Source organism: Cinclus cinclus, chromosome 2 (genome assembly GCF_963662255.1).
Source record: "Cinclus cinclus chromosome 2, bCinCin1.1, whole genome shotgun sequence".
NCBI classification, from domain to species: Eukaryota; Metazoa; Chordata; class Aves; order Passeriformes; family Cinclidae; genus Cinclus; species Cinclus cinclus.
Window position 1 is genome coordinate 28,846,042 of NC_085047.1, and position 16,001 is coordinate 28,862,042.

At 42.0% G+C, this 16,001-nt stretch overlaps 1 protein-coding gene across 5 annotated transcripts in view; it reads right to left on the reverse strand.

The window, feature by feature from the left end:
• Window positions 1-15,846, reverse strand: part of GDAP2 (ganglioside induced differentiation associated protein 2) — a 29,187-nt gene extending 13,341 nt beyond the window's left edge. For 2 of the 5 annotated variants that reach the window (XR_009934394.1, XM_062515521.1), the window contains exons 1-9: window positions 14,152-14,554; window positions 12,483-12,622; window positions 8,503-8,656; window positions 6,873-6,961; window positions 4,856-4,932; window positions 3,636-3,795; window positions 2,100-2,250; window positions 1,108-1,184; window positions 386-462 (exon numbers count right to left, since the gene is read on the reverse strand). Coding sequence is in view for 4 of the 5 variants with exons in the window: in XM_062515521.1 (XP_062371505.1) it covers window positions 386-462; window positions 1,108-1,184; window positions 2,100-2,250; window positions 3,636-3,795; window positions 4,856-4,932; window positions 6,873-6,961; window positions 8,503-8,656; window positions 12,483-12,622; window positions 14,152-14,327 (1,101 nt within the window). In the remaining variant the exon portion in view is untranslated. The other 3 variants (XM_062515522.1, XM_062515524.1, XM_062515523.1) reach the window with 3 other exon arrangements.
• Between the last annotated feature and the right edge of the window lie 155 nt (window positions 15,847-16,001).

The window sequence follows — 16,001 nt, forward strand, 5'->3', positions numbered from 1 at the left end:
AAGTCTTTTGTTTATCTGACCTCACAGATGAATATACATTCTTGCTGTTTCCCTGCAAAACTACATCTAACTCATTACATTGCACTCTTCACATCTTGGCAGCTAGAGAAGCAAAATAACTCTCTTTATTCTTGAGAAGAAAAAGGAGCCCATACTAGCCCTGCTTTTTTCTAAAAATAGCCTCATTGAAAAGTGTCAGCCCAATGGACACATAGCTCTGTAAGGGTATATATTTTCATCTGCCTATAAAAATACTTTCAAGTTAACATCTTAAACCTTCCACAAATGATGTTTCTAGTATTAACACTAAACTATCCTTATAATCACTTTTCCATCCAAAACATTCATATGTAACCTATGCAACTCCAGTTTTACAAAGCCTTACCTTTTCCATGTCTATCAATGTTACGGGGATATTCCTTCCAACAACCACCATCACAGTGCGGCCACAGTTATCTACACCTACAAAAGAAAGAAACAGGTTTCACTTCTCTCAGTCTGCCAGGTTTTGTAGCTGGGCCCTTTCAAACCAGGGAGAAAGAGTCTCAGCTCAGAACTTTTGCAACGAATCTGGTTTCCAATAGAGGAAATATGTTTAGTTACTGCTTTCTCTATACCAGTACCTATTCTAATACAAAACCCCACGTATCACATCTGAGAAATTTAAGGACTGCAATTTCATGTTGCCTGAAAACTCCATATTTACCTAAATATCAAATAATAACATGGGTTTTATTTAAAAAAAAACCCCTTCACTTGCAATTCTACCACCAAAGCAAAATTCTTCCTAGAAACCAGGCTCTGAATTCCAACGCACAGATTCCCAGAGCACGCCTCATGGATCTCCTGCAGCCCACAGAGCCTTGTCTAAGGCAAACAAATTTGCAGCTACTGAGCAGAAGGTATCACACAACCTTGGTATTTTACACAAAGATTGAGGTAAACTCTGGAATTCCATGAAGCCTAAGAGATCAGCCAAAGTGATGAACAGATTTTCCCTCCAAAAACACAGCTATGCTTTCAGCATGACCTATTGTATATGCAAGTCCAATGGAAATGTTTTTACTTTAAGACAACATAGATCAGTCATCAGTACCATGAACTTACCAGTCTGGTACAAAGCTTTAAGAGAAGCAATGTCAGAGAGGTCTTCAGCTCTTGCCTGACACAGCCAGCGATTATAACTAGAAAGTTAAAAACATCTGGTTAGATCTAATCCCCCTTTGGATTAGCAGTATAAACCTGAAGAGGTATATGGAAAGCAAAGGACAAAACAATCTTTTTCTGATGAGCTCTCTCCGATATTGCTGTTTTCTGACTTATGGAGCAACTATCAAGTTTTTAAACAAAGAAGTGTTTAAAAATAAAATTTAGTGTCTTAGTTACACACCTAATGATTTTTACTCGGGCAATTAATCTATATTAATATGTATCAACTAGTAACTATAGTGGAATTGCATTTGGGCTGAAAAGATTTCAGAGGTTTTCCATTTATATATGTCAGTGTTTAAAAGATAGAAAAAAAAATGAAGATTTCTTTTAAAAACCTAGATGTCAAACACAACTATGCAGCAACCAGTTTCATGAACAACTGGTAAATAGCTTAGCACCTCATCTGACAAAACAAGCCAACACTGAGTCTTCATAGGTGTCCAGCACGGAATTACCTTCTAAAGAAGTGATCATGTATGTTAGGATTACCAGGGAGGGGGAGAAGGACTGGCCTTCTTTTATTTATCAAATGGAAGAAAAGAGTTTTTCACTATTTGTGCAGAGCCACAGGAACAAGTGGGTAGTATCAAAAGCAGGGGATTCCACTACAAAAAGTGCTGACAAAACAGTGACATCTTGTGGCAAACAGGTAAGGCAGCTGGTTGGATGCATTGAGGGTGCTAAAGGGCTCATTACAAGCTTCCCTTTTTATCCTACTGTGCCATCCCTTCTCCCTTCAGGCCAAAGAGGCTACTACATCAATCCAGGGTGACACCAGGCTTTGACTGTATTTGCTGCTGGAAGATGAGGTTTTACAGATAAACTCATCATTCATAATGGTTGGCCCTAACTAACATAAATATTCACAGGAACAAGCAAATTCTCACTTCCTCTGATGCTGTTTCTGCAGTGCTGCCTCTGACAATTGTCCCTGAAGGATGAGGCGCCTCTGTTTATCAACGTCTCCCTCCATGCGGGCAAAAGCATGGGACCCAATGAAAGACAAATCTGTCTCCAGACCCTCTTCATCTGAAGCATCTGCAGTAGAAATAAAGATAGTACAAAATGTTTGGGCTGTGTACAGGACAGCAATGCTGCTGTTGAATTGGTACATTTCCCAGTGGAACACAGTCATTATGCTACACATGAATACAAAACACCCGAGGTACCATGATGTGGCTCTGATACCTGACCAGTACCACTGGCAGATGTAATTGAGAACCATTCCCTTAAAATGTTGGTTTGTCTGGAAACTAACTGGGAAGTCTTAGTCATCAGCTCATAACAAATGGTTTACTCTCCTGAAAAACAAGTTCTGAGAGAGTGACTTCAGCTTTACAGGATCCTGCAGCATCCCACTTGTGAAAAGGGGAAAAATTAGCATGCAGAGGCACAGATGCTGCAGCTTTATTCGGTTTAGATGGACAGGCTCACTTGCTGGTGACAATACCAGAATGCTTCACTGAACTGATGTCATCCAGGCATGTTGCTAAGACTTCCAGGACTGTCTCTCTGGGCAATCTGGACAGGAACCGAGATTCCCCTTTTAGCATGACATGCTATAGTAGCAATAGAACTAGAGTGCAGGATTCCACTAGACAAATACTCTTACCTATGCAAATCCAGTAATTTCACAAATTATTAGCCAGTGGTTGAATACCTCACACTGATTAGCCACAGTAGCAAATATCAGATATTCAGCCTCATTCAGCCAACTGGCTATGCAAAAGCAGAAAATTGAAATTAATTCTAAGTTATCTGCTTTGGACAGTTTAAGGATGTGAAACTTGCACATCACTGCTTAACAAGTAAGGCAGAATGTGCCTGCTGTGTACATGTATCTCACCTCCACCCTGACATCTAGGCAAACTCCTTACAAACAGACTTTCACTGAACTTTGATAGCCACCTCCAAGCACTGATCTCTGGGCTCCTCTCCTTATTTTATTAGGGAGTTTCTGCTAGTTTCCACTGCCCATCTACTAGCTGGATGCATTGTATTCCTGCTGTATCAACAGAATAGTATAATTTGCTATTATACTATAGAGAGACAACATATGCTGATACATAAACAACACTTTGCTAATACACAAGACAGACCATTAGCCATTATACCTTTTTCAGTTAGGGGCTGCACAAGATTCTGCAAAAACACCTTCAAAGATCCTAATCACTCTGGGGAACAAAATTACAAAGGGAACAAACTACCCACCTCTTCCACCAAGAAAGGAAAAGACAGAAGAGCTCTACTGCAGTTACTGCTGGGGAACACAGGAAGCCAACGAGGCAGCTCGAGAACCGGAATCATTATAACCTGACTTAGGTGAACTGAGGTAGGAAAACATCTCTCTCCTTCCTCTTCTGTTTTTCCCACTGACTTTCTCACAGAGAGATGCTTAGTCCAAAGTCCAACTCCAAACTCACCATCTGGAACGCCTGGCTTTTCAGTAATCCTGATCTGCCGCTCTGGTACTACCGGCTCCCCTTCTGCGTTGCCAATATCTGCAGGGAGGTAAGGCAAGGACTGGACTTCTTCTTCCAGCGATCTCGGAAAATACAGAGGCAGCAGCTTCTGGTAAGTGGCCTACAAGTAAGAAAAATGTGTGAAGGGTCTATCACACATCTGTGATCTTCGCTTAAAACACCATCTGCCTTTTTAGCAGGGAACTTCTCAGCAGCTTGGAGGCAAAGTACTGCTTCCCTCAATGGTTACTTTGGGCTGTAACCTGGGAATACTTTATCAAGTAACCTTGATAAAGCTTAACTTTTTGGGCTTTTTGCTACACAGGCAAATGACTTTGATAGGACTTTGCTAAAACCTGCAGGAACTCAGGCAGATTGCAGATACTTTAACTTTGTAATGAAGTTAAAGTAAGCACGGACAACAGATTTCAGCAAATGTTGCTTATGTGAAAATGTACCACTAAACCGATCACCTTTAGTGATCTGTCTGGGAAAAAAGAAAAAGCAGCAGCCAAACAAGAAAATCCCTCCCCACATGAAGGAAAATAGTGAAAATCTCTACAGAATACATTGCTTCATGAGTCCTCTCCAACTGATTAGCAGTTTTATGACCCCCAAACAAATTAGTTATTTTCCTTAACCATATGCCATAGAACCTGAACGCAGTGGGAGTGTTCTGCACAGGAACAAATTCAATGTACAAGGAAAGTCAATATTCAAACTGCCTGCATCTCTCAGAACACAGATCACTAAATGTCAAGTTTGCTTTTCCAGCAAGCCAGCAAGCAGTGTTTCAGATCTTTGTAGGTGATCTGTAGGGACGCTGAACTGGCCCTCTTCAAGCACATCTTTGTGTAAGGAGGAAACTTTCTGTGAGGAATTTCCTTTTTCCTAACAGATAGCATCCAGCACAACTGCATGCTATCACCTCCCCTACTGCTCTCTGTCCCCAGCTCAGCAAGACAGAAGCCAGAACCAGAAAGATTCTCCAAGTGTCCACAGTGACTGCTAACAGCATGAACAGTTCTCTTCAGGAAAAGAGGTTATGCTAAGGAGACAGAAGGATGCTCCAAGACCAAAAGTCTATGTGATCTGAAAGGGAAATCCAAATCCAGCTTTTCAGCTGCAGAGAAAATCAATCATGCCCAAGAATTTTGGTGGAATGAATGCCAAGAAGATACCTCTTCAAGCTCAGAGACAGCAAATACCACCTTCTCCAGAGTCTCTCCATGAACCTCCAGAAACCTCCTAACTGTGCCTGCAAGGAAGCATATTAAATGTAGTTAGTAAAATGGAAGGAGAAATCTACACACACAGCTGCAAGTGAAGAACTCAGAGTGCAGAAGAGAGATACATCTCTCCTCATACTAAATAGCTCCACAGACTGTAGGCAAGTGTGGATTAAGTGATGGTTTAACACACCAAATGGGTTGCTGGGCATACTGGAAGCCCCATCTCCACTCTCTCCTGATAATGACTTTAAAGAGAGACACAAATAGAGAATAAATCTCTCTGATTTTAGCTTACTAGTCATTCCTTAGACTGGGAAGTGTAATTCAATGGCCCTGAAAAACCAATCCAAATCCTCCCTTTAGGCAGTTCTGTGCAAATTGTTAAAATCAGACTTCCTTAGAACAAGTCACTGTGCCCTAAGTTATCAGCAAAGCAATATAAGCAAGCTACAGCAGATGCCGGTTCAAGGCAAGTTTAGCAACACAAAATCTCTGGGGTCAGTGTGCCAAACAGGCATATAAAAATTCCATTTGTAAATCATGAGAAAAAGTGTACAAACAAATTGGATGGTATGGGAGTATTTTATCAAGTAGCACACAGACCTACAGAGAAGGTCTCTGAAGGTCTTCTCTACAGCAGAAGACAGCAATAAAAGGAGTTATCTACAGAGAATACTTCTGTGGGAGTTGAAGAAACAGCAGAGGGAAAAAAGGAGCTATTTTCAAATGCTTTCTGTGTGCTACTATACACAAATTCCTGTGCAAGTGTGTTGATCTGTGGTATTACTTTACACAACAAATACAGTTGTGTAGTTTCACAGCAAACAGTTCTGAATGTATGTGAACATGTGAAAAAGCCAAAAGAGATGGGGGAAAGTAGGAACCAGTATATAAGTGTACATGCAAGTGTATATAATATTCTTGTTTGAGCATTTTCCTATACTTTATTTTCAACCTAGGATGTTTTCTGATTTGTTTTCAGTGGTCTTCATTTTTTCTCTAACATAGTTTCATCTTGAGCACAAGGAAATTTGAAAATTTCTAGAAGTGCTTTTTAGTATGAATTTCCATAAAACAAAGCACAAGAACCATTTCCCCTTGTTTGTTCTGAACTGGCAGGGTATGATGGTTCTTATTCTGGGAGACAGTGAACAAATGATTCCTTTTCACCCTTTCCACGCCACTCAGGAGTTTACAGATATCTATCACACTCTCCTCGAGTCATGTATATTCCAGTCTGAAAATGTCTTGAGCTCATTTCACTATTTATTGCCTTTTTCTATCCTGTTGACCTACTCAACTTCCCTGTCTAGTATATTCTTTTTGAATGTATAGCTTTAAAGGGTGAACAAAGCACTGACTGATTGCAAAGCATTCTTAATTTTGTTATGTCTTACTTAGCTTGCTGTTTTGAGTTCCTCCGAGCTGTTGTTTTCATGGAACTATTATCATTTTAATGTTTTGCTGCCTGTAATCAGCCCATCATTTTGCATGCGAAGGCAGCAGCCTGTAGGAGTGGGTCAGTGGGGGAAGGATATAATTTTGCATTTGGATGTGCTGATGACACTAAAACAGCAGATGAAATTCACTGTTGTTTGAGTCTGCCTACAAGTATTCAACAGTAAGGCCTCATCTTGGCTTTCCTGAACAAATTTCTATAAGCAGCAAACTCTCGTGTCACTTGTAGCATCTTTTCCAGTTTATAAACTAATACACTGAAGAATGCAAGTTCCAGCAGAGATTCCCATGGATCTCTACTGATGAGATCCCAGGGATCTTTACTGAGAGAAAGGATAATTTGTTTTTATCTTCCATTTTCTGATCAACCAGGGAATGTCTTGCCTTTTTACAGGCTCTAATGAACCACAGACCCCTAAAAAAAGGTTTCTCCATTTCAAGAGCAATCCGTCAGAGGTAGGACGTCACCTGCTGAGATCCAGTTTATGCTGTTTGCCAACACACTTACGCAGTGCTATGTGGGTTGCATCCTCCAAGGGGTAGCATCTTTTCAGAGTGTTAATGACACAGAATCCTACGGAGCACATTGCCTGTTCCCTGGAATCCAGAAAAAGAGAAATAAATGAATAGACAGCTAGGTATAAACAGATGCCTGTCAGGACAGTAAGACAGCACCATTAATTTCTTCCCTGGCTCTAAGCAGCAGTAATCCTCTTTCAGGTATTTACAGGAGGATTCTTCCATGGCAAGATGCATATACCCTCATTAGGTAGAGAAGGAGAGAACCAATTATTTCCCTCTGCTTCCTCTAGTGCTTGTTTTCAGATTTCTCCTTCTACCTCATTACTTTACCTTCCACCCAGCTACATTGCTCCTACAGTTCCTCATATCCTGAATGAAGTTCTTCCCTCAAACTCCCTCCAATCCTTGCTCAAAATACTTTTGCTCCTGTTTAGGATTGACAGTAAGGAGAAGGTGGGAAAAAGAAGGCGCTGTTCAATGCATACACATGCCTGTTTCTTCACCCAACCAATGATTTTGTTTTGTTAGGGTTCTGGACGCAGGACAAGGTGGCTTACTCATCTTAGGTATGATTAGACAACCATCAGAATGGAGTGACACACACTTTAAAACCAGTTAAGATGCTTCCAGCACTGAGTCACATTTTCAGAAGAGTAAAGCAGAGCTGTTGACAACAGTAATCAAAGGAGTTTGAGCAAGCTCAGAGATAGTAGACAATTTTACAAACATCAAAAACTAGTCTAGAAAACAGATGACTGAAAGACATTCAGTAAGCAAAAGTATAAAACTTCTAAAATATTTTTAACGTGTTTCAATCCAGGCCAGAATTTGCTTGTAACTTAAGGCAGAACAAAACTAGTACATGCTAAATACCATAGCTGTAATCTTGAGTATGAAACAGTTACTATAGCACTGTAACACAAAGTGAAATCCTGGAAGAGTTGATCTTCCCAACCCTAAAAAACTGTTAGGTATGCTTTCTGACATTGCTCTTGCTCAGGCATATTTTGTGACTGCTACCACTACAACAGTTGTCACAGGAGAAGAACAGAACACAGAAAAACAGGAAGAAAAACCCCTGCCAGTTAAGAGGAAGTAGAAAATACTGCAGTCGAAAGGGGAAAAAACTACAAACCCGGCTGCTGCAACTGTAGATTTAGAAGTAACCTTATACCCTGACTCAGAATTTTAGCTGTCTGTTGTACAGGGGCAGCAAAGCCGACCACATGAACTGACAGCAGTTAGATCTGCCTGTGGGTGTGTATGTGCATGGCTGCAGACACATGTGAAGCTGCTGCTGGAGCAAGCTCATTTAACACTTGTTGCAACACGGAACCCAAAGCAATCATTACTGTTTCTCCTTTGAAGAACTGAATGCTGCACAGCTCTAGCCATTTCACAACTCGAACCAGCCCAGATCGCTCTGCGCATTTTATCTACACCACAGCAGAGATAACCAAAGGCATGAAGCACACCACGAAGCCACTCATGCTCTCATGTCCTTAACCAGACCCAGCATACACGAGAAGACATTCACAGAGGTGAGATATTTGTGCATAGCCGAGCTTCCAGGACAGCTGTGCCCCAGATGGCACCCCTGTGTGAGCTGTGCTTACTTGGCGAGCTGCAGGACGTTGCGGTAGCAGCTGTACAGGGAGCTCTCGGCCGCCGTGCGGTACCGGCTCTTGTACTTGGGGCCCACCGTGTGAATGATGAAGCGCGCAGCCAGGTTAAATCCTTTCGTCAGCTTGGCCTCACCTGTCCTGCAGCCTGGCATAAAGAAAACATGAGGAGAAGTGTATGTGTCAGGGTAAGAAAGCCAGAAGTATTCAAGCCCTTGTCTTCCTCCACTTCATATATGGAATTTGGTGTTTTAAACATCAAATATTAAGGATAGCATCCCATCTCATACCAGCTGCTTAGTACCTAGTCAGGCTGAGGAGGTGAGAACTCTGCTCATTCCTCTCAATTTCAAAACTATGCATATAAGAACTAACCAGATATTGGTAGAAATTCTGTCTTAATTGCAGTGCTTACCACACTACTTACAGAGCAAAGGAAGCAATGATTTAATAACGTGAAGACAACAGATGCACATACATACAGCTAGCAATAAAAAGTCCTTCTGAATCTAACAACTTGGACTGGGGAGACGCTTTTTGGATAAAATGACTACAAGTCTCTTTAATCAAACAAACAAGTCATCAGCAAAGCTATTAAAACAGAATAGATAATACACTTGTTTAATTTATGCTCCCAGAATGAGGTAGCTTACTTTTTTTTGCAAGTTTCTTCATGCCCACAAGGCAGACATATGATCCTCATGCAGCTCATACTCTCTGGACAGACTAGCTGCCTAGTCTCAAGGAAAGGAAGTTCAAGCAGACATTTTAATGTTTCATTAACAGCACCCTCCAGTTACAGACTCTAGGAACAGATTCTATGTTTGAGGTGTGTTTTTCCTTCAGCACACAAAAGAAAAGTTTGCTAAACTTCCCCTTCCTCACCTAAATCTAGTCCATTCCAGGTCTGGACAGCTAAAGTAGTACTTTTAGTCTCTCTCTTTCCCTACCCTCAAAGACAAGCATTTTCTATCCTTCCTTCTGCTTGTACAGCTGCACTTCAGCTTTGTGATCTGACTGAAAACCAGTATTTTCATTGGATTAGCTTTCAACCTGATCTTCTTATAGGTTGCTCATGCCCACAACCTGGGAATGAGACAGGAAGAAGCAGCTGGAGCCACTCTTCAGGCAGCAGTGCTGCAGGAGCTCGGCTTAAGCTGCCCTTTGAACAGGGATGTTCATCTCTCCCACTCCACTCTTTTCTCATAGTGCTCAGGCAAGCTAGCAACATGCACAAAAGCATATTTTATGGGAGGAGATACTCCAGGTTGAGAATCTTCCTTGCCCAAGACTTCAAGCATATCTTTTCAATGGGAACCACATACTGCCTTGAAGCCAGCAACTTGTAAAGTTTTTGATCCTACAAATCACATCATTAGTTTCTGCAGACCTCCACCATGCTTATTCTGGGTTAATCAGAAGGAAGAAAACACCATACTAAAACTAAGCATACTCTTCTGAATTCCGGCACAGCCTCTAAGACAGCTCAAAGAGCCATTAAATAAGCGCAGTATGGAAAAAATAAAGCCAAACTCAAAACAATGCATCAGATATCAAGTTACTTTTCCTCCTGTGCACCTCACAACCAGTGAAGAGCAAGCAAAGGCCTGTAGAAAACACTTGTGAAAAAAAAAAGACTGAAGCAAGTTTGATTGAGGTACAGTTGTGAATTCAGCAGGGAAACCAATAAATTCAGGGAAGCAGTTGTAGCACTGGTAATCTTTAGCTATACTCAGGTCATTCTGACTTCATTCATCTACACTTCATACTTCCCAATGCATTCTACCTGGAGATGTCTCTACAACTTACAAAACTAAAATTAGTAGTAGTATTACTTTTATTTTAAGATACAAGGTGAGGGGAGCTGCACAAGTCAAGGTCTGTGGCAACAATGAGAACAAAATCAAGATCGTATTTTTCATCTGTTAAGATTTCAGCTATTAGAATATCTTTTCTCCAAATTTAAAATGGAAAGTCTGAATCCTCTCCACTATGTGTATGGCAGAGAAAAAGCATGACCGAAGCTGGAAGACTTCTGCCACAGAAAGTCTTTATTAGACTGAAACAAGTATTTGTTGATAAGCAAGCTTCTAGCAATAGCACTTCATCTGCAGGCCTGCCCTTGGCTGTAGTATTTCTGCATGAATCAAAACTGATGCTGCTCCCAGGAACATACAAGTTAGCTGAGCCTTAAAGAAGGCACAGGCCTTTGAAGAGTCAGCATGTCACATGCTTTCAGATCATGATTTTTCTTGGAATCTATAAAATGTGAATATTTATCAAGCAGCAGGAATAAAGCAGGAGAGACCTAAATGAAAATGCATGTTACAGCTTTAGAACACAGACCATGCAATTTCAGTTTTTCAGCACATTCTCCAATGAAAAAATGTCAAGGCTAGATGGGAAAGAGGGCAAAAAGAAAGCAGACGTGATAAATGCATCCTAAACTGATTTTACTAAGCTCTCCATCCATTTCTGCTACTGTGACAAATATACTATGAGTGCTCAAATGCCAAATCTGTAACCCAGCCTCTCTTTCCTCCCCCAAACAAAATGTCAGTAGGGTGTCACAGAAGAACTGATTTCCATAAAACTCTTGGCACAAGATTAAAAGAGAAGCATCTTCATAGGGAGTTGTGAACCTGCAGAATGCATTACAGGGAGAAGACATGTTTTCACTGTGGTAGATGCAAAACTATGCATAACTCAGCAGGGTAAAAGGGAATTCAAGAAGCTCATCACAACTCCGTACTCCCTCTCTGACTTCAGGACTGCTTGAAATGCAGTCCCTCTCTTCCCACCTCTCAGGGCACACAAGAAACCCAATTGTATCTTAGAACAGTTTTGGCATATATAGTGGGGTCCTAACTATTCCAGAGCACCAATGGTATTTTAAATTCCACCTACAGTACACAATGAATTTTCGCTCTGCTAGGAAATGGTTACTTTCCCTCCTGTTTTATTTCTAGGTTACTCAAAAAACCCAAGCTGAATCAGCAAAGGATGATTGTATAGAAACAGGATTTCTATTCAACTGTAATTTAAGCTACTGAGAGTTTTTATTAGAAATTTGGCTCTTCTATATCCATTCTGTAACTACGTAAGGGGATCAAGCTGTTATCGAGCAGTAGCACGCAGACAACTCAAAATTTAGTTCAGTACCGTAGTTCCTAGAGATGTGAATTTTTATCTGCAAATCAGACTTCCGTATGACCTTGGATAACTATAAACTCTTGTTTGTCATACACAGAATAAGGAAACTCTTATTCCCAGTGCCTGATACATGAGAAAAAAAAAGTTGAGTATTCATTTTCCATTATCAGCAATAAACTTTGCTAATAAAGACTCTAGACAAACCTCATCCATTTCTTGAATAGCCTTGCATTAGGGCTGCTCTTGTAGCTTTCCAATAAATTCATTTGCTGTACACAAGAGACAAATGAATCCACCAACTTAGGAAGTCACAAAGACCTTATTTAGACACGCAGTATTCTATCAATCCATCTATTATTATAGTATCATTCTAAAAGACTGAGTGTATATTAATATCCTGAAAGAGGATACACAAAGTGCATGACAGAATCCACTTAATTTCTTCAATGGTGAACTTCAGTTTCTGTCTTTCAGACACGTATACACACTGAACAGGATAAAATCTCAAGATGTACAGGACAGGTCCCATGAGCAAAAGCTCTGATAAGCTAACTGCTAGAAGTGGCTTCTGACAGCAATGGGAGTTATTGTATCACAAAGTAAGGGCTCATCAGCTCAAGTATCTGCCACAGACTTTCAACTATCTCTAATGTGAACAGCAAAAAGAAACTAGATTTGCAGGTGATTGTGCCATTCACATTAATACCAGCTGTTGGGGGCTAGGGGAAGCTCTACCTTTTTGTTTGTGCCCCAATCCTGATGCTTTGTACTTTGCAAGGACAGGAGATTTCAATAAGATAAAAATGTCCCCGGCCACTTACCTTTGAGCTTCTGGAGCTCATCCTTCAGGTCAGGGCCAGCATGCATGAATATACTCTCAGACACTGGGTTCTTATCTGTGAGAGTCTCATTGCTGGTGTTTACGATGGCTGTGCAGTTCAGTAATGCGACATCTCCTTTCCTGAGGAAACAGTTTATTGCAGCCTGAATGTACAACTAAGCAGGATATTCTCAAATCAGTGCTGACAAGCATGGAAATGCCAAGTTACAGGAAAAGCATTAACAGGACTCCAGTGCCCACACAGTATAGCGTACCCTGACGTGCTCACCAAGATGAATCATCTTTCAGCTCTACCTGATGAAGACAGACATGCAAAACATCAGCTCCTTAAAGAGTTCCAGTGGCAGCAATAACTGAGGGATGTTTGTAGAAAAGGCACTGCTGTAGTTGTATGTAGGGCAGCTCAGGCAGCAAACATGCAAAGGAGGTTGTTAAACTGATGGACTGTAACACTAGAAAAACCCATATGTTTTCTCTTGGGGATAAGAGCACAGTCCTTGTATTATATAACTTTCAAACTAAACCATTTCTTTCAATAATTTCAATAATAATAATTTCAATACTTTATTTTTGCACACAGACTATCCAGGGCACCTTACAGCTGCTCTTCCTCAGACCACTGTGGTGGTGTAGAGTGATGCTGCAGCTGGACAAGCGTTCTTCTAGTTTCCCAAATTTTGAACCCTCAAGTTGATCATGTTCATTCCGCTGTCCAAAGATCAGACATGCAGAAGATAAACAAGGCACAGATGCATACGAGACAATGGATTAGTAGAACTTTGACCTGCTTTTTGTCACAGCAGCGGCCATTGGGGATTTTGGGATCAAAGAGCATAGGAAGGGAAATAAAGATTCCCATGCACTGGGAGAAACTAAAGTAATGGTTGAAATTGCACATGTTTGCCCAAGCCATAAGAGAAGTTTAACCTTTTACTCCTCTCTTTCTTTACTTAATTTAGTTCAGAAAATCCAGCAACAGTCTCATCTCCTGCATGTGTTAACCAGAAAGAGGTTCAGGCTGATCCCTGAATCTGCATCCCTGAGAAATCCTTCTCCCTTCACATTGATTAAGAGTTATTAATCTAAAGAGCAGGCTCAAATATCTGTGTTACAGGAAAGAAACACTGGTGGAATAAGTAGAGCACACTACGTTTCATCAATAGATTTTGGAAGAAATTCATGAAGACAGAACACAGAATGGAGGAATGAAGGTCAGGAAGAGCCAAAAGCAAGCCACAATAACCACAAGAAAGAAATACTGATTTACAAAACAGAAAAGTGAAGGCAGAATAGCACCAGCAAACACAGGAAAAAACTAGTAGACAGCAAACTTTTTTTTTTTAATAAAAATCTCATATCCAAGTGCCCAACTAGTTTTTGATACTAAGCCTACAGTATCACAGTGGGAAGTACAGCTCCAGTCTGCTGCATCAAGGACTGCATATGAGCACAACATATGGTGGAGCAATATCCCAGACTTTCAAAGTTACAGTGAACAAGAAGATTACTTTCTTCCCAGATCTGTATTGTTTGATTCAAGAAAAGAGGATTTTAGAGGTCTTATTCTACAGCAGTGATTACATGAAGATATGAATCCTGCAGTAAATGGGGAAGTGACAACTGACACACGAGAGCCATGTTGAACTTACCACAAGATTATTTTTTCATTGATGTCTTTCCTGTATGGAAAAGGTGATCTAACATCAACTCGAGCTTTTTCAACGGGACTTTGGTGGCAATCCAGCTGCTTGGCCTCATAGGCATCACTCCAGCCTGGCAGGCTATCAACATCCACAAACTGGGAAGGAGCACCCAAGGGATCCATGGAATGGAAAAAAACAACTCCCTTCCTCCGCTAACTTGTCACACTCCAATTTCCACTGATGTCTTCCAGGTGCTTTAAAGGGAATTAAAAAAAATAAAATAAAATCAAACCAGGTCACCAGCTGTTCACTAAAAGTAATTGTCCCATGAAGCCAGACCTTTCATAAGACTGCAATGCAATAACAGCTAGCAGACAACAGAAAAACAGATTTCCTACTCAAACACTCCCTCTTTTGTTACCTGTATGCAACAAGGCCACGCAGATACTTGTAGTGAGACAAACCTCTTCAACAATTCAAGGTGAGAACAATTTCTCTAAATTGATCCAATTAACTTGTGAAACAACAAAAAACCCCAAAACAACAACAAAATCAAAACCAAAACCAACAAAACCCCTCCCTCTCCCCAAACAATACAGCCCTTGCAATTCAGTGACTTCTTGCTGCAAACAACACTTACTGTCCTATAGTTCTTACAGCCACACATTCAGGCACAAAATGCTTTTACCCAAATTAGTTTTGTAAGAAAGAGTAAAGCTGTAAATTTGAACACTGGCCCAGTGAATTTTAAGACTGAACTCTGCCACCTAACTGATTTTGAGATGACAACGGCTGCTAGACAAAGGCTCAAACGTGCCAATACTCAACTTTCCAGCTTCCAGCAGGTAATGCTTTGGCTCTTACATTTCCACGGTGACTGTACTAGTTAATCAAACTAGTGCAAACATACCCACGTAAGTATCTTCACCTTGCCACAACACACACCTACTACTTAACTCCTTTCACAAGTTCATAATTGATAATAATTTAAAAACGATTGCGCGCACAAGGAGCAATTGCAAAACGCAACTTACTAAGTACGTTCATTAACCAGAGGAAAACAACAAAACAAAACAACCAAGTATCCAAGCTCACACTGAGAGTTAATAAAGCTGGCACTAAGACAAAAACAGCCGTAAGAGCATCTAAGTAAGATTTTCGCTAGGAGAAATGGCAAAGAGAGAGAAAGGCAAGGTAAGCGCGGCTACAGTGGCCCCAGCCGAAGCTCGTCTACAACAGCATCTTCCCCCTGCTGCACAGCCAAACCCAGGGGTCTGGCAAGGCAGCCAGAAGAAGGGAAGGGAAGGGAAGGGAAGGGAAGGGAAGGGAAGGGAAGGGAAGGGAAGGGAAGGGCAGGGCGCATATCTCCGGGCTATCTCCCGCACGATCGCTGCCGGGCGCTCCCGCGGCGGAGGCGGCCCCGAGGGGCTGGTTGTCAGGCTCGGAACGGGGCACAGAGTGCTGCGAGCGCAGGCCGAGGCCCCAATGCCTGGGACGTAGCGCCATGCCTGGGACGCAGTGCCGTGCCCGTACCGGGATTCCGGCACCCAGCGCCTCCCACCGCGCCCGCCCGGTGCAGGCCGAGCTGCACCCCCAGCACCGCACCGCACCGCACTCACGGGCACAGGCGCAGAGCCGCCACCAGCCCCGCCCGGACAGAAGGTCCCGGTCGGCGCCGGTCTAGCGACATCACCCAGGGAAGCTCCGCGTCCGCCGCGCTTCCGCTTCCCTTCCTGGGCGGGGCCTCAGGGCTGCGCTGGCGGCCGGGCGCGCTCTGACGCACTTCCGGCGCGGCGGGCCCGGAGCGCGGCACGTGTGGCGGCCGCGGCTGCCCCGCGCCTTCCTTGGCCCCGCGC